Source organism: Acanthopagrus latus, chromosome 22 (genome assembly GCF_904848185.1).
Source record: "Acanthopagrus latus isolate v.2019 chromosome 22, fAcaLat1.1, whole genome shotgun sequence".
NCBI lineage: Eukaryota > Metazoa > Chordata > Actinopteri > Spariformes > Sparidae > Acanthopagrus > Acanthopagrus latus.
This window is the reverse complement of record NC_051060.1, coordinates 7,948,131-7,966,897: the sequence shown is the minus strand read 5'-3', so window position 1 is coordinate 7,966,897 and position 18,767 is coordinate 7,948,131. Positions and strand designations below refer to the sequence as shown.

At 39.3% G+C, this 18,767-nt stretch overlaps 1 protein-coding gene across 2 annotated transcripts in view; it reads left to right on the top strand.

The window, feature by feature from the left end:
• man1a1 (mannosidase, alpha, class 1A, member 1) overlaps positions 1 to 18,767 on the top strand; it is a 150,747-nt gene that overhangs the window by 44,212 nt on the left and 87,768 nt on the right. For both annotated transcript variants that reach the window (XM_037086112.1, XM_037086113.1), the window contains exon 3: positions 18,276 to 18,391. In XM_037086112.1, the coding sequence (XP_036942007.1) occupies positions 18,276 to 18,391 (116 nt within the window). The remainder of the gene's footprint in view (positions 1 to 18,275; positions 18,392 to 18,767) is intronic.

The window sequence follows — 18,767 nt, the reverse complement described above, 5'->3', positions numbered from 1 at the left end:
CCAGGGGAACATGACAAAAGCCTCACTAAGTCTGTTCCATTATACAGTGTGGAAGATTTACGGGCTCATTTTTAATGATTGCCTTCTTATGTTTAATGAGGAAATTCAATCAGCTTTGTGTAAATTCCATCCACTGTTTCATTACCGGAATTTATCATACGTAAATGAAGGAAGCAAGGGGAAGGCAGCTGTGTGAATACTAATTGTTAGATTAGCCTGTTCAACTCCCTGTGTTAGTCTTTCTCTGTGTTTCTCTCTCTATAACCATCCCTCAAGTCTGTGCTAAAGAAAAGTAAATAGGTTTTAGTCGGCTGCTCCAGCAGACCCACTTCCATCAGTAAATAAGACAGCTCTGCCCCAGGGCCTTGTCACAGCCGTTTCCAACTCCTATAGAACATGATGTATGACGATAATATTACCTGACCTGGAAAATTATGGAATGAACTCACTTTCTATAACTGAGGCTATTTCCCTGATATGCAGTTACCTTAGGGTTGTGGGTTTAAACTAGTCAGGAGAGTTAGAACATTAAAAACTTTGCTAACTTTAATGACAAGGTTCATAATGTCCTTTCCAAAGCATAAATCATATGAGCATGATACACATTACTATGCCTACTCCGTGCTCTCCATAAGGAAACATTGAAAGCAGTGGTTCTTAAGCTTCTGTCAAGAACCCCTTAACAAAAAAGTTGCATTTTATTGAAATATGGAAAAGATTCAGTTTTAACTGCTCGTTTAATCTACCTCGCTTAGTTATAAATTTCAACAGATGTTAGGGCTGCAACTACATCACGCATTACAGAGCTTTTGAAATGATCTTTCTAATGTGGTTATCAAACACCTGTGACAAAGATACAGTATGCAACAGCAACAGGATATTTTACTGTTTAACAATACATTTTATTGTCCAAAACACATCAGGGCAATGAAAACCTAAACTTCACTGTGAATTCAATTTCAGACAATACACTGATATATCTTTGAGCAGCCAATATTGGGTGATAATATGTTGGGATCCAATGATCATTTTCATTATCGCTAAATCTGGTGATTATAACTTTAAGTCATCAGTGGAGTTGGTCACAAAAATATAATAAATAGATAAATGCCCATCAAGTTAAAACAAAACAAAGTGAAGTAAATCCTTTGCTAATGAAAATCTGCCTATCCTCATGGATGGGGTATTTTATTAAAGTTTTTTTCATGTTATGTTTAATGACAATCGCCCGCCCTCATCCTCACCAGTGTATCGTGTGATGTTTTTCTGGAAGTTATTGCAAATTATTGCGGATCAGGGTCACTTTGAATAAACTAGATTATTCTGTGTTTGTACATTGTTGAAACCATTTAGGATAGTTTAAATCAACAAAAAATATCACAAAGGTATAGTAGTTGCTAACATGTTAATGTTAATATTACAAAAGTCTTTCAGTTGTTGATTTTATATTATCCTTTAGTAGCTAACCCAGCTAATAAGAACTGTGTATAGCAATGACAACAGCCTTGGCAAAATTTGTGAGGATATAAAAACAGGAATAAGGATCAGAAAATGTTGATAAATCCTTTTTAAAGGTGTGAAAGGTGGAACTCTTTCTTCCAGCTGAATGTTTTCTGACTACAGACTGAAAAATGGATTTTCAAACAATCTTCTTTAAGGACTGGATAGCTCATATCTGTTCTACCGCTGAATGGAGGAAGACTGCAGATGTGATGGATGCCTTTTGGAGGAAGCTGAATCTGTCCCCTCTGTGGTCTTTCCCTGGAGGGAGCACAACTCCTCGGTCTCAGCTGTTCTGTCAGCTGCTTCTCTTGTGTGTTTGACTTCATAATATTGAACCCATTCAGGGAGGTTTTAACATACTGTTATGTTTACCAAAGTCTTTGGACAATTTTCAGCCACTAAATACTTCAAGACTGTCATTGCTAAACTCCAGTTTCTATCTGACACACATTGCGAGGACATACTTATCATTTCAGCCTTCAGATGATTAATAGGAGCTCGGGATTTGTTCATGAACCCTGATTTATTCTCTGCTTGAGTTTGCATAGGATTTCCTCATATTAGGACCGCAACCAATTATATTTTTTTATTTTCTTTATTTTTACATTGACTTCATTAGTTGGTTTGGTTTTTTCCCCAATGTGATTTTCATCACAGTTTCCAAGAGTCTGAGTCTTCAAATTTTGTTTTGTCCGATCATGAGTGGAAAACTACCAAAACTTTTAGGCATTAACATACATATTCTGTCTATCTGCACATTAAATAATCAACTAATGATTCCAGCTCCTCTCTCCCTTCTGTTCATTCATCATAGATGAAATATTCAAATTTATATCAGTACACCCGAGTACTGCTGGGCTGATGACGAAACAGTTGAATTCTTTCCCAGGATGGGAATTTACCAGCAGCCATAGATCTTCTCAAAACATTGGCAGGCAACTATGTTTATCTTTTCATACAATTTGGGTATGCTTTATCAAACAGATTTTTTTTTAAACACTTAAAAAGCAAGGAGCCAGGGATGATGAGCAAGAAATGGTCTGTATCAGTCACTGTCAGTGTCCAATTCTATATCTCCAGCCTTGTCTTTTCTTTCTATTCATGTAAGCAAACAGTTTCTGAAAACAGTGAATCTTTGAGTGTGTTTAACTAAAGTGTCAGAGGGAAGAAGTACAGGTTGTGCTTGTCAGGAAATTGTTCTAAAGGTCAAGACGCTGATCTGATGACGCTAGATATTTAACAGCTTGTTTATGAGGGTCTGCTGATGAGAGACACCGGCTGGAACTAACACAAAGAGCATTTCAGTACAGTGAAGCAACTGATCACATCTTGAAATGGTTCACTTGCAGCAGCGGAATCAACAAAATGATTCAGCTGCTGCAGGGATCCTCTGCTTATTGCTTTTTTGGTGAAATTACCAAATTTCCCCATTTTGATGATTAGATTTAAGGCCCTAAAAACACATGTTCCCAATATTTTTACAATTAACGATGGGGTTCAACATGAACGCAGTATTTTCTGCAAAAGTCTCAACAGTTATTACTGCATGAGAGATTTCTGTAGTTGTTTTCTTCTCACCCTTCTTACTAATTTGTATGACATAAATCTGTGCACCAGTCAGTATTTCAAAACATTTTAATAAATCAACATGTGATAGCTGACTAATTTTAAGATTATTATTATTATAAATTACAAATACATTTACAATTCTGTATATGTCTACAAAAAATGGTCAAAAAATGCAACTAAGTAGTCACAGTCTGGAACCTTACTTATCAGCCTACTTACTTTAAATCAGAATGACATTCCAAAGCTGCAACATATTGTATACAAATTTAAATTGCAATAATAATTGAATTGCGAATTGATTGGATAACTGAGTGGCAGACTGATTGCTGTTCCGTCCAGCATCTAGCCTCCTGTAACAGCTTTTCATTGTTGTGGAACAATTTCAGTCACAAACAATATTTCATCCAGGCCTCTAATTTGCTGTCTTGTCAATGCGACTCTATAAATACAGTTTGTGCAGCTCACCTATGATCTGTCTCATTATGTATAGGCTGACTAATAGTGACATTTTGAGTGCAATGTCAATATTATCGTGAAGAGCTGATTGAGTAATTTAATAAGCATGTGCAACGTTGGCTGTGTGGCTGTATGGCGTCTCCCTGGCAGAACATCAGTTCTCAACCAACCAGAAGAGAGGATTTAAAAGTGATGATGCAATGTTTGGCTCCTCCTCCTTGTCCTTAACTGCTTTCTTTGTTGTTTCTAATCATGGTTGGCCCAATACAAACTTTTGAAAGAGTATTTCGTAGGGCAGGACTTGGCTACAACAGAACAGCTTCCTGTCCCCGGGGACTCTGTAGATTCAGTCTTTCTGCTAAAATTAAATACACCTAGAGGCAAAGATGGCATCCATCTCCCCTACTGTCATTTCCAATCACTCTGTTCATCCTTTAGTGCTCAACTCAGCTGTCTATAACCAGCGTACTGCTATTGAGACTCACCCACAAGCGCAGGTACATCTCTGTGTCTAAATCCAGAGCAGATCAAATCCTTCGGTGACATTGTCGTTTGCTGACAGAACTGGCGTACTGTGCTTTTTTGTGGCATCAAGGAGAAACCATAACCTGCTGAAGACAGACCGTCTAACATTAGCTGTCCTCATGAACTCCTATCAGAACAACCACTGAGGGTTTTTTCCCCATCCAGAGCTCCCTGACCAGAATATGTTAAATGTCCTCCTGGAAGATGAATCATCACCTTGTTAAGTTTCTCCAGATCATCAGGAGCTCATTTGGAGCCCAGTGCCAGTAAATTGTCAGCCCAGCCTTAAGCCGCACCAGGACTCCCGTTAGACATTATGGAATTTAATTTAATCTCAGACCCATTATAAGACAATGAGCCAGGGGTGGAGTTTGTACCAAGGTTTTTATCTTAGAGTCCAGCTGCGTGTCATTGGCAAATGAAGAGGAGTTCTCTAACTTGAACTCTGACAACACAGAGAAGTCTGTTTTCTGAACCAGTGAACGCATCACACCAATTTCAATGGATCGCAGGTGAAAGAATCGGGTACTTGCCCTTCCCTACACTGCCAGGTGGATTCTTTTCAACTCAGCTCTCTGGAAGGATTTGTTACAGCTGCAACAAACAGTTCAAGTTTGCGTCAAAGTTTGGATTGTAGTTCACTAGTGGGTTAGTTTCCTCTTGAGAAGTTTGATTCATCTCTGACTAAAATTCTAGCAATAGTTCAAATCAAAAGAAAACAATTGTAGATCAAGTAATAACATCCCACCCCAAAAAACAAACAAAATCAAAAGAAGGGGATTATTACAGTTGAGTTGTACTGATGCAGTGAACCATTCATTTTAATTAAACTGGTTGAAAGTAGACACAGATGGTATTTAAAGTTGCACTTTATACCCTTTCCTCAAATTTGTTTTGGCAACAATCCCCACAAAATAATCAGCATTTGTTAAAAAGATTCAGTACATGCAACTCGACCAGTAGTTCATCATTACATACTTAATGAATTCAACAATGTCATTGTGCGACAAATGAGAAGTGTTTGCAGGTTTACCAGCAGCATGAATACTGTTTCTGTGCAGTGTGATGTGTTTTGCTGCCTTGAGCTCTGACTTTTCTCATCTGATTAGTTTCAGAACAGTCCATGATACATGATTTATCAACGCCGATCCATTGTACCATAAATAATGATAATGATGTGTTCTGTCCTGTTGCACCGGGATTGTATATCTCCACTTTGCTCCTCAGGGTTATCTAATCCACATTATTCTTTGACGGCCTGTTAGGACTTTGATTATTTGCTGGAAGTTGGATGGATCTGTAGCTACAGGATGTGTGAAGAAGGACGAGGCCTTTGTATCTCCTGAGACACACAGGCTTTGCTGCAGAGGTTATCTCCTTGGCCCTGCCTGCAGTGCTTTTAAAGGCTGCTGCATGAATGAATGGCAGGCTTTGCCACATTTGCTGCCAGGGTTTTGTGATGGTCTCTTTTCTTCACGTTGTTTTTCCCTCCTGTCTCCTGTGGCCTTTCCTTAACACCAGCCCTCTCAATGGCTTTTTCTGCTCCTTGTCCCTTGGAGTGATGCTGCAGCTACCCGTATCACTTTCCTTTAGTGACAGTAGGAATACCCCGACGGAAGAAAAGCGGAACTAAAACCTTCCTTTACGTTTACGCTTGGCCTCCAAATGCTAGTTTTATGTTGCATCTCCATTGTATTCAGTGGTTAAAAGCCTGTGGCACATCCGGTGCATTTTGTGATACATAATTGTACCTTTTAAGGCCATTTTTGTATCCACTGCTCCAGCGACAGGGTTTTGTCCTCCGAATACAGTTATCAACTTTGTCATGTGAGTGTAGAGGGAGACTGGGTGAGGCTGCACCAAACCTTCTGCCAGAAACTGATTTGGGTTGTTGGTTTAAATCCAGCACAGATGTCTGTTTAACCAAGGTCTGTTATGCCATCAATTATTACACCATTAAATGTCTTCAAGTTGGCTTTACACTGGTTAATGTAGGTTGACTTCATTTATAGTAGAGATGAATCCACCATCACAGCTAATATAACTTTAAGTCTATCTCAATAACTCAATAACTTTCTGGCTGCTCTGTTCACCCTGTTCTCATTTTCACCTCCTCTGTGAAAGATTAAGGACATGAGTGTGTTTCCTCGGTCCAAGTATTAAAGGCTGACACAGGAGAGAGAAGGGTTTTAGCTTAAAAAGAATGAAGAAACTGAGCTGCAGCTCAGCACTGTGGTGGCATTTCTCTTTCTCTTCTCTTTATCTCCAAGTTGTAATGGAAGCAGTAATGCAGCTATATTTCCTGTTTCAGTTGTTTTTGCTCTAACTGGCAGCTCACAACAATCATGTGGATGCAGCAACGAACATGATCCTCGTTGCAGAAAGGAGACCTTCGTGCTTCCAGATGTGTGTGTGTTTTTTTGTTTTTTGTTTTCAGAAGAAACCTGCAGCATATAGTGAAGTCACGGCTAATTTTAAAATCAGAAAAAACAACTCTCAGACATGCGGAGAGTTAGGCAGGTCCAGATGTTGAAGGAGAATAACAGGAACATTGTCAGATCTCTATTGCACCTCTGCTAAAAGCTTTAGATATCAGACTATAAAGACTTTAAAGATCCTGGAACTAAGGAGTCCAATCCATTGAATATATTACCTAAAAAAACAAAAAAACAAAACAAAACACACAGTCAGTAAGGTTTAGGGGAGATGATCCTGCATTATCGTAAATTGTGATTCTAACTGCCCCCACCATAGAGCATAAAAAAGTAGTGTGTCCCCTCAGAGTTGCCAGAAGACAGGAGTTGTTGGAGTTTGTGACATGTGGGACAGATATGAAAAGAAGTTTGTGGCTGCAAAGTGCACTTAAGTTTTGTCTCCATGCCCTTTTTCTTATTTTCTTATAATAATCTGGCAATTTAAGTGAACCCAAGACACCTGGTATTATTGGTGGAAGTGGTGTTTGTTTTCTGCTGGGTGCTCTCAGTGTGCTTATTCAAGTCATAGAATGAAGTTCTTTTTTGGACAACAAACAGTTTTTAGAGTTCAAGACTCATCAGCTCTAGAACTAAGGGCAAAGATCAACAACTTGTATTTCACTGACAAGCAAAAGTCTGATAGAAATTAATTTTATATAGAGTCTTTTTAGTGATCGACAGTTACACAGAGCCCAGGCATCGGCATTGGTAGCGGGACTGAAAAAGTTGGAATGGTGCATCCCAACATATTGTCAGAGAATAGTGAAACTAGTTGAACTTTTGAACATTTTAATCTCCGGCATATGCGTCAGTGTCGTGCAGGATGGTGAATGAATGTTTGATGGTACCACCTGGCCACTTCCATGTGTGTCCTGCAGCCACCAAAGCCAAATGCAGTGTTTCTTCTTGGTCACAGCCCCATCTTTGTGACAAAGCAAATTCTATTTCCGTTTTCCTGTATCCTGCCAGCCCTGGAGCACAACTCTGTCACTTGCTAGCAGGGCTAAAAAATATTGTTATCGCCCACCAGTCAAGGAGGCTAATGTTTTTGGTGTCTTTCTATTTCCAGACAAGTCATTTACTTGGTTATATAATTTGACATTGAGTCCTGGGCTGCAGCCTCAGCTCCCACACAGAATTGTGTCTGTGTGTCTGAATCAGATATTCAATCTCTGTAATTGAAATGGATGGAGTAATTCTGCTCTGGCCTTCCCTCAGGTTTTCATGTTGTGTGTGTGTGTGTGTGTGTGTAAGAGGAGGGAAGGGGTTGTGTTTGGTTGTGTCTGAAATGATGTAGATCTCGCTCTGCACAGAGGTGGGTGGAACACAGACAGGGGAGCACTGCAGCAGCAGAAATAGGGATATCCATCACATGAACACACAAACGCGTGCACACACACACACACACACACACACACACACACACACACACACACACACACACACACACACACACACACACACGCATACACCTTGCAGCAGTGCGTTATTCGTAGTAATCCCCTGAGCCTTTGTTATAAAACCTTGAGTCTGCATCCACATTAATTAATTATACACTTATACAGACCCCTTCTGATGAACACAAACACACACCTCTCTTCTTCGAAGTCTGCATGGTCCCTGAAAGTTCCCACGGCTGAATTAATGAAGCGGACAAACAAAAACTCGCCCAAATGACTGTCTTATGTGCAGTCCGCCTCTTTCTGTCCTGTGTTTGGTGCATTATCACAGCTTCTGCTTCAAAATCTTGCCGTCAGTTTTTCTACACACACAAGTGAAGCCTGGTAATGCCTTTCACTGTAACCTTGACAAAAGTGTTGATGCTTGGGTATCTGGCAGTAGAAGCCAAGAGGTTAATACACTTTGGGAATGTGTATGTGTGTGTTCGTGCGTTGTGCCTACGGTAACGCGATTAGCCAAAGGCTTACCCATCACTTTTCCTCAGCTCCCCTCTGTGACCTCGCAGAAAATAGTGTGTGTGGACTCGACGTTCGAGGCGGTAGCTGGGGCTAAATGGGATCACCAGCCGGGCTGAGGGTGTTGAGATCTGGATCAAATTGTAGGATTAAGGATTAAACCTGTAGTTTGCATTGAGTCAACTTTGCGGTATGGGACACACTGGGAACCTTTTCTGTCCTGAGCTGAGAGGGAGAGGCAGTGAGCTGAGGAGAAACTGTGTTTTTAAGATGAGAGCAGCCTTCAGTTTTTTAATATCAATGGCACTTTGACTGCTGTCACTCTTTTGAAGGCTGAGGCTGCTATTTTGGAGCTAAAGCTGCTGAGTCAGTGTGTAGTGCCAATACTCATTTATCTCTAGTAAAGCGGGGAAGAGGTTATGTTTACAGCCCTGTCTATTTTTTATTTGTATCAGGTAGGAGAGGAGGACAGGAATCATTGGAAGAGAGGGAGTGGGAGATGATATTCAACAAAGGTCCCTGGCCAGAATTGAACCACTTGCCTTTACATTTGTGTCTTTACCACTTGGCCACCCGAAACTTAGACATGTTGTTTTTTTAAGGTAGCCTTAACTTAAGCAGAAATTCAATCCACCTTACACTTACAATGGCCGTGACTGTCACTTAAGCAAATCAGTCTTTTGCCATGGTTCAAATCTTTGCTCTTAATGTGACTGGTGCAGTGTTTAATTATTTCATGAAGATCTAGGTAATCTAGGTGACTTTGTGGAGTGAAACCTTTTAACATTATTCATATTACTCATCCCACCTACCTAACTCCTATAAGGCTGTCGGTGAGTCAGTTGTTATTATGTTTTTTACTTACAGTAGATCCAGCAAACACCTGATGTATCACCCATAAGCATTTTCCCATTGACCTCCCGGAGAAACTCATGGATCATATTTTATCGAATCAGAATTCTTCTGAATGCCTCTCCAGTTCTTTGTCTCGTAGAAATTAGGACCTCTTTGTGAATAAATATATGAACTCTAGTAAGAGGGGTTTTCGCCACAGCAAACTAAACAGTGGAAATTACATTTTATTCAGAACCATTCAGAACATATCAACTTTTATAAGTCATCAGATTGTTGCATGCACAATGCACTCAATGTTTCTTAAAGGTGAAAATGTTATTTCAAAATCTACTAGTGGTAGACTAAAGAGGAGAACTCACAAGATGATGGGCGGTAGATAAATATTTATGCTGACCTTTTCTGAGAGTGTTCTCATGCTAATATTTGCATTTCACAGTTGTTTGGTTGATGTTGCTTAGTTGAAGTTTATCTTCACTTAAATTATTGTTGTGTTGGTTGTGTCTATGTAATAGAGTTTGAGTTTTGCGATGGAGCTTTATTAATCCAGTCATTTCACCAACTTGGAAAAAAGTGGCTCATTACATCAAGTTGTTAAGTATGGAATCCTATCTAGTTCCATTGAGGATGATACTTAGGATTTTTTGTATTACAGAACTGTCTTTCCAAACTGTATTTACTTCAAAATACTTTATTATTTTAGGATAGAACTTTAACATTTACAAACTGTTGTAACTGAAGAATTAAGTAAGTAAGGATGAGCCTCTCCTTAATTCAAAATGGCAGCTCCTGTTGTATGCCAATGACAAACAAAATGGGGAAAAACATGAACTCTCAAATATTCTAATTGTAATGAAACTCAATCTTCAACTATAGAAGCTAAGCTAACATCCTTGTTAGCCTGTTGGAGAAGCTGAAGTTAATATTTGCCTGTTAGGGTTAGGCCTGTTAGGTGAGAAACCAATAATGACATTGGTTAGTTAATGAAGCTAAGATGGCGGGTTATTTTGTATAAGTTTCCAAACAAACATGTGCAAGGAAAAGGACAAAGGTAGATTAGTTTATCAGCACGTCACACAAAATGAACACTCTGTGTTTTTGGCTGCAATTTCAAGTGTGATGCTGGCTGACAGAGGGGAGTACAAAGCTTCAGGCTAAAGGGCACCACAGATTGAGTCACAATTCATGTGACCTATAGTTGTAGGGCTGACTTTATTGTGGGAGCGGAGCTTGGCTTCACCCGGCTGCTGTGATATAGTCCATGGCTCTGTTGCTCAGGCTGAATTGTGTACAGCTGGGAGCTCTGAATAGCAGTGTAACAGAGATGCAAAAACCTCACCAAGGAGCTCGGTCGACTGCAGAGGTCATGCTTTGTGTTCACATTGTGTGGGTGATGTAATCCACGTGACATTTACTGTTCTTTGCCACTTCTTCCCAAAGCAAAGAAACTCGTCTTGCATATCTGGATATTACAGTGCTTACCAATATGTGATAACAATTTGGTTGACGTGTGATTTGAAAAGTTTGTCGTAAGCACACTGAGCGCATATACATGAAGCATGATCCTATAAAGGCTTTAAGAATAAATATGGGGGATTTATGACTTCATGGGCTATAGAATTAAAGTAATATCTTTCTGATGGCAGCGTTAATGTGTGATTCTGTTAAATTGACATTGCATCCATGATTTTGTCTGCTCTGTGTTGGCATATATTTTGGTCTATTGATTTTTCATTTACTCCTCTGATGTCCTTGTTGGAGCATTATCTGGAAGTCCTTAATTCCGATATTTGTAAAGTAGAATTCAGTTTTTCTCTGATCAGTTTACTCCTAACCTGTTGCTAATGCAAAATGAACGTTATTGTGTCCGGAAGCAGCCACTTTTTTTGAACATTTTATAAAATGTACCAAGTAAGTAAATACAATCAAAATTGATGTTTGAAGTGCTTTTCAAATGTTCTCTTTGCTCTGTATCTCACTCATACACCAGAATCAGGCCAAATGATGGGGAAAAGTGGTTCTGTAGGTTTTTCTAATGGTATTTTAGATTTTGTAATGTCCTGGAAAATGACTCACCCTGCACTCAGTGGTGTATACTAATTTTATGTCCATTAAACGCCCGCTGCCATGAATTTATAAAAAGAACAGCGTCACCAGAGCCAAGTCTTTCTCTGGACCAGGCCTCACAAAACACATCTCAATAACTTTTCTTCCTTGACTTGGTACTGTACTCTGTACCCCGGCTCAGAGACCCCCTGTACCCCACTCTGGACAGATAATTTACTTGTGGTAAAGTAACTGGCAGTAGCTCCCAATGAACACCTCAGAGAATGATGGAGGCTAAAGTGATCGCTACCTACTGCTAAATGTAGTTGCTATCAGCTAATTAGCAGTCCTATTTGCTGACTCAGCGCCCTGGGTGGAAGAAATGGAAACTCGCAAGGAAATCACCAGGGGATCATCAAAGAAACTATTACTAAAATGATCAATCCTGTAATTTTTTCAGTTAATTTGTTGATGTGCAGTAGAACTTTGTTCATTTTTTTGTCTTTACTAAGGTGGGCCAAAGGATGCTGTTTTAGCTGTGCACAGGGCCAGTCCTGGATTGGGCCCTCTAATCTAATCTTGTGGAGTTATCAGGTTGTAGCACAATGAAAATACACATTCTCATCAAAGTCACATTCAGTGGTAATTAGAGATGTATTCATGTCGAACTTTCCCTTGTAGATTATGGAACAAGTATGTATCACTTACTTTTGCACAATATGACTGCATGTATGTGTGCCAACAGAGGTCACAGGCCCATAACTGTTGAAATAAACTACTGTTAAACTATTTTTACTTTTACTCTCATGGACATCATGTATGTGTTTCCTAGATTTATCACTCTGTTGGACTTCTTATGAGAACTTCATGTTGTTTTTTCATCGGTGATACTCTCAGGGGAGGTAGTTGGACCAAGCCAACACTACCACACTGCTTTTTTTTTTTTTTTTTTTTTTTTTTTTTTGGTCCAGTACTATTTTTGCAGTTTCCCAAATTGCCTCTGCTAAAAGCTACAGGCTTTATTAGAAGCGTGTTGAGCTGAGCACCTACACTCACAGTGGGGGCAGAAGAATTGGAAGGTCCACTTACCAACTTCTTCTGGAGCTGTTAACCTCAATAAAAGATGACATTTTATCATCCTGATTTTGATATTAATTTACTGATATGTTTATAACATCACAATTAATCCTGCATGTATGCGGGGGGTGTAGAGCAACAATAGAACATATTGCCCATAGATGTAGATGTACTAAAAGCATATGAACAAATAAAGTTGGAGAATAGATTCAAAAAGGATTATTGGAGATTTATTGCTTAATCCCTGCTTTTACCACAGGACCACATACAGTTAAACTGTTATTCTACCTCTTGTCTGAATATTAAAATGTAATGTATACGCCTCAGCCAAAAAAAAAAGTCATCTTGACACTTTGACCTCCAACAACACAATCAGCAGTGTGTTTGTTTTTGTGTGTGTTCGCGTGCAATAGAAAAACAACATTGCATTTGTCATTCACTCTCAATCACTCATGCGCACTCCCACATCACAGCATCACAGATTACAGCTCTGTCTTTGCCGCCTGATTGCGTGAAGTGAAGGTTATTTTGTTCTGAATAACCAAACAATGCATCACTCTCCTGCCTCACACACAAACACACAGTCTAACACACTGCAGTGTAGGAAGGAATACATTGAGGTAGCATTGTTACTGACACCGCGCTTGTTCTATACCAGCTCGTACTTATCAAACTTAATACATGATCTTCCGTCGGCTATATCAGGTAGGAGTGTGTGTTTGTCTGCGTTTGTCCAGTTTAAAGCACGATATTTGTCTATGCAGGTAATGACTGTAGCGTGCTAAGTGTCGTGCTTTCTCTTTTAATTCATCCATCACTCCCATGCTCATTTTCTGTCCGAGGAGAGAGCAGTGCCTGATGATGGAAGGCAATAAGATGGTAAACAATCAAAGAGGAAGAAAAAGGATGAAGAAAGGAGGCAGGAGAGAGGAAGGATAGCAATACTGAAAAGAAAGAACTGAAAAAGCAAAACAAGATTGATGGATACCTCATTAGAAGACGAGTGATGTAGGAAGGGAACTGGATGGATTGTGTTTCCAGAGACTGATACTGTTCGTTAACGACGTTTGGACCTCCACTCTCCCATTTTTGTCTGCCATCCCTCTCCCATCTGTCCTTATTCTTTGTCTGGGAACAGAAAGGTAATGATTCTTGCCTTCTGCTCCGAGGACGCCAGCTCTTTCATTTTTCATCTTTCCGCCATTTCTCACTCTCCCATGTTCTACTTTATAGTGTGTGTCCAAAGGTTCGAGCACCACACAGCATCCAACCCTTATTTTTTGTCAAACGCTACTTTTGCCATGTAACCATATTTGAAGAATCTCAGGTGTCACCTATGACATGCAACACTATCAATAAAACGGGCAATAAATAAAAACTAGAATGACACTCTGTAGGGCACATAAAACTCCACCAAATCCCAACAGTGCTGATTTGTTTCATCAAGATCCATGCATAATTCCCTGAGAAATAAACCAATGTGTCGAAAAATGGCCTTTCTCACAATGTAGAGAGGGAGAAAAAAACTCCTGGATCCGTCCCTTTATCCAGATTTGCAGTAAAAGTAAATGAGGTCTATTCTGGGCCGAGACCCATCCTTCCTTCAAGTTCGGTTGAAATCCATTCAGTAGTTTTTGTGTAATCCTGCCCATCATAGATTCATCTGCCAGCTTTTTACAGGATTAAAAGAGTAACCATTTGGTTTCTAAAATGTCAAAATCTTTTAATTAAATCATAATAATAGTTTACCAATGAGTCATCTTGTCATCTTCTTCTAATGTTTTTTGTCGAACCAATGGTCCTAAACCCACAGATTCTCCATGTACAGAAATGACGAAGTAAAGCAGCAAATTCTTACATTTAAGAAGCTGGTACCAGCCAATGCTTTGATTTTAAAAAAAAAAAAAAGCAGTTGGTAGTTGTTTTTCTTTAGGTGGACTAAATAGTTGTAGCTCCAAAAACTAAGACAAAGAAGCAGTTTACTTAAATGTCTTCCAATGGTGAACTCAATCTGGCTGCAACAACAATGAAACAAAGAAACTGGGAGTAATTCCTTTTAACTCCCCATGTGACAAGCCAACCACCACCAACAAATAAAAAGTCTGTCCTCCCCCTACTCTTTGTCTTTAGAGGCATCAGACTATGTCCTCCTCCACTACCACTTGTGTTTCTCAGAAGCATCATAGACGCCCTATGCTCCCTCTGCTTAGCCATCTGCTACTTCACCATACTCACAGTTGCAATTGGAGACAAAATCCTCAGCAGCATACGCAGTACCTCAAAGATCATCTGACTCTGCTCTCACAACCTCAAGGACCAGTTTTTAGAGTCTTCCCACAAATCCTGAATCTGGTAACAAGCTGATTTTAGCACGTGTTGGTGCCCTCTGCCATCATGGCGCTGGACAAGCTGTCTAGCAAACGTTAGAGGTCTTTTCGATGAAAGGCCTCAATCTGTGATCAGTGTAATCTGTCTACTTCCAGGGTCGAAACTGACAGTCGTTTTATACTATTGATATTTGTTTAGATTCTTTATTCTTCTTCTTATTATTATTATTATTCTTTATCTTTTATTCCAATGAATTGTGAAAAATGACCATCACAATTTTCCTGAGCCCAAGGTGACGCCTCCAAAAAATATTGAATTTGTTACCATTTATGACAAAGGAAATTAGCAAATTTGGTTCATATTTTTAACTTTTGATTTGAATGTCGTCTTTTTGCACAGATGTCAGGTTTTCACAGCAGTCAAAAGGAAACAAAACCGTAGGCTTTACAACATAAGCACAGTCCACCTAACAATATTTCTCACTTGTTGGGTGGGACAGCTTATACATTTACCATTTTTGCTTTAGAAGCACATAGAGATTGGTGAGATTTTGCAATTCCTACCCTTACATGTACAAATAATGATACAATCGCTACTTAAAAGGTGTTGTCTCATGTTGCTTCTATTGATTAAAATAAGTGTCAAGGTTTCAACAAGTAGAACAGTGGCAGATTTTTAAAGACTGATCTCAGCTATATCTCAACTATATATGAGAGAAAGAGAGAGAGAAATATAGATATATAGATAAATAACTATGGTTTTTACCCAGACCTTTGTCTCTTCGCCATTTTTTTGAGAAATTTAAAAACTGTTAAGACAGAGCACTTCATGAATATGTCAATGTGAAATATTTTCCTTCAAAGATAAGTCGATAATTCTGAACTTGAACTTGCAGCAAAAACCTTTCCTCTCTAACTTTCTTCTTCTCATATTTTGTATTAGTATTCTGGTCACTGTTCAACCATCTGTACCTCTCACAACACACACACACACACACACACACACACACACACACACACACACACACACACACACACACACACACACACACACACACACACACACACACCACACACACTTCACACTCAGGAGCAGGAAGAGCAGTGAAGGGGAAGGAAGCACAGTGACAAGACAATGGACAGGAGAAAAGTGTCTTGTCCTCTCTTTGTCGCCCTGGAGGTTTCAATGGAGCAAAAATGTGACATGAGTGCAAAACAGGAAGGACAAGAGACTATGATAATAACTGGATCTGCTGACAGTTCCACTCACATGATTTCTCTCACTGTAACATAGGCTTGACAAATCATTCAAATATTTATCAGAATTGGGATAACCACCTGAGCCGTCAAAGGGTTTAACTGAGAATGAGGATCAAAAGGCACAGGGTGTCGTACATTTCATAGATTGTAAATGTGAGTTGTGTTTTTGTGCTCTATAGATAAAATGTATTTCATTTGACTTTTATAACAACTTTGATGTTTGATACAATTCTGTATGCATATGCTACAATATGATTTATTACACATTCATTGTAGAATGCTAATGCCAAATTATCACCTGAAATTCTTTCTTTCTTCTTCCGAAAGCCAACACATTCTCACTTCCAGTTTGTGATATACCGCAGGTTGTTCAGTGGCCTCCAGCTTTAAACTAAGATGCTGGTAAAGTTATCAATAATAGATAACATGTGTCCAGCAAGACCTTCAAAATAAAGCTTGCTGACAAACAGTTTACGAATAATTACACAATTTTTCCAATTTCTTTGTCATTTTTCTTCTTTTATTTATTTATTTATTTTTGTTTGTTTTTTACTACTTTTGGACTGTTATTAATGTTGTCAAGCAGTCATGGTTTGGTAGGTTTAGGCAGAAAATCTACTTGGTTCCAGCCTAAAAAGTACTTGGTTTGGTTTAGTTAAAGATCGTGCTTTGGGTTAAAATAACTATTCACACTTGCGTCACGTAACATGAGAGTAAGTCATTCATTTAATAAGAGACATCTTTTACATACGTTAACTTACTCTCATAACCTAAAAAGGAATCACTCTTGACTCTTAGGTTCTCCAGATGTAAAGTCCAGTGTTTGACTCATTAGACCACCCTGACTGCCCTGGACTTTTCCTGCCCTTTATAGTACTGCACTAGAGGGACGCTTCAAGAACCCTATTTAACACAGTTTGAAGAGTGACAGTGACCTTCAGATCTTCTCTGGAACAGCAGAGTGGAGCTCCTACCTAAATACCTGCCTTTCCAATATAGGTTCAGTGTCCCCTTTTTTGTAAATGTAAAATGTAAATATTAATTATCGTGTAACAGCAGCAATTTTCTGAAATAGCTTTTGTATCTATGAGAATGTGCTCCACATTAACAGTAACAGTTGACCTGGTTGCTGTCAGTGGTGATTTTAAAGGAATAGTAATAATTTCCCTGCACAGCACTGAGCACAGTACTGATGGACAGCGGTAGCCTGCACCTCTAGCTGATGATTCAGCATTGTATCTAATGGAAAGCTTTTAGCTGCCTTTACATCCTCCCACAGCTTACAGAGGGATATAAACCCACAGATTCACACAATAACAAACCTGCAGCTTTCTGGCTTTCATCTTGACTCTTCCACATCATTTTCAAACTTTTTTCTCCCCCGACTCGGTCTGCTTTTCTGTCCTTATTATATTTCGGCGTTTTTTCCTTGTGACTGTTTTTCTCTCCAGCTTGCCCGACTCTGTGTAGGTCGGTCGAGATACACTGATGTATTAATGTTTTTCATATCTGCTTTCTCTCTCTCTGTGTCTCTCTGTCTCTCTCTCATCTCTCTGACTGATTGTCTTGTTACTTTCTCCACTTCCCCATCTTCCATTCTTTTTTTTTCCCCCTTTTCTGTCTTTAAGTGGTCAGATAGCTCCGACAGATGGGATCTTGTGTTTGTAACAAGTATGTTAGGACTAAAAGCTTTGCTGAGGGCTCAGTGCAGCACGCTTAATGAATTTTTTGAGCTCCCTGGCACATACACAGACTAAGGTGTTCGAGTGGGTTTTGATTCGTCGGGGGGTTTGGGTAATGACAGTGGTGAAATGATGGTTTGTGTGTCTTCCCTCCTGCTATGAGGCTAATCACTAGAGATGAGCAATACCCCCGACGTTTCATCAGCGGCGATAATCGCTGCTTCACACCATCTGTCGTGCAAAATAATTAATTCAACCTCTGAACAGAACTTTTAACTTCTGCTGTTTATTCAGTGCTTTTTTTAAGTGAGGCTGCTGCTAACACCTGTTGTCATTCATTCTGATAAAAGGAATGGTACACTGAGTAACACACTTTTAACATTTAGATGAGTTTTTGCTCATTTGGGAAAGTAAAACCTGAGGCTTTTATACTCTGCTTTCTTCCCAGCATTTTTGGGTTTTACTTAAGCAGACAGATGTTATGCAAAACACATTTTGTGAAGACACAAGAAACCTTGAAGAATGTGCATTAAGAAAGAGCCAAATTCTGTTGTTTATTCCTAATCTTTCAATCTGTCTCTCTTGCAGGCAGCATAAAGGGAGCCACAATAGTGGATGCTCTGGATACCCTCTATATCATGGAAATGTTTGAAGAGTTCGATGCTGCGACTGACTGGGTAGAGAAGAACCTCGACTTTAATGTGGTAAGGACGTGCGTGTGTGACCATGCAATGATCAGCGAGATTGATTTTGCAAAAGCCTTGACCCTCATATATACAATATACAATAATGCATTCAGTGGAGGCTTGAATTATTGATCCCAATGGTTGAAAGGTGCCTTGAAAGACCAGCCTTTATCCATTTGGCACAATAGGAGCTCATAAGAATAATTAAGTAAAAGTTGTGCATTGTTTTCAAGGGAGTCTGGGGTCTGTTGACAAAGAAGTATCTGTTTTGGTTACTGTTGTAAAATCTCAATAAAATTGAGTTCTTCTTAAATGTAGTGTTAAGGTGAAATCAGTTGATACTTTGTGTTTAAACAGCTGCTAATTGTTTGCCCGGAAAGGGACAGGAACTATT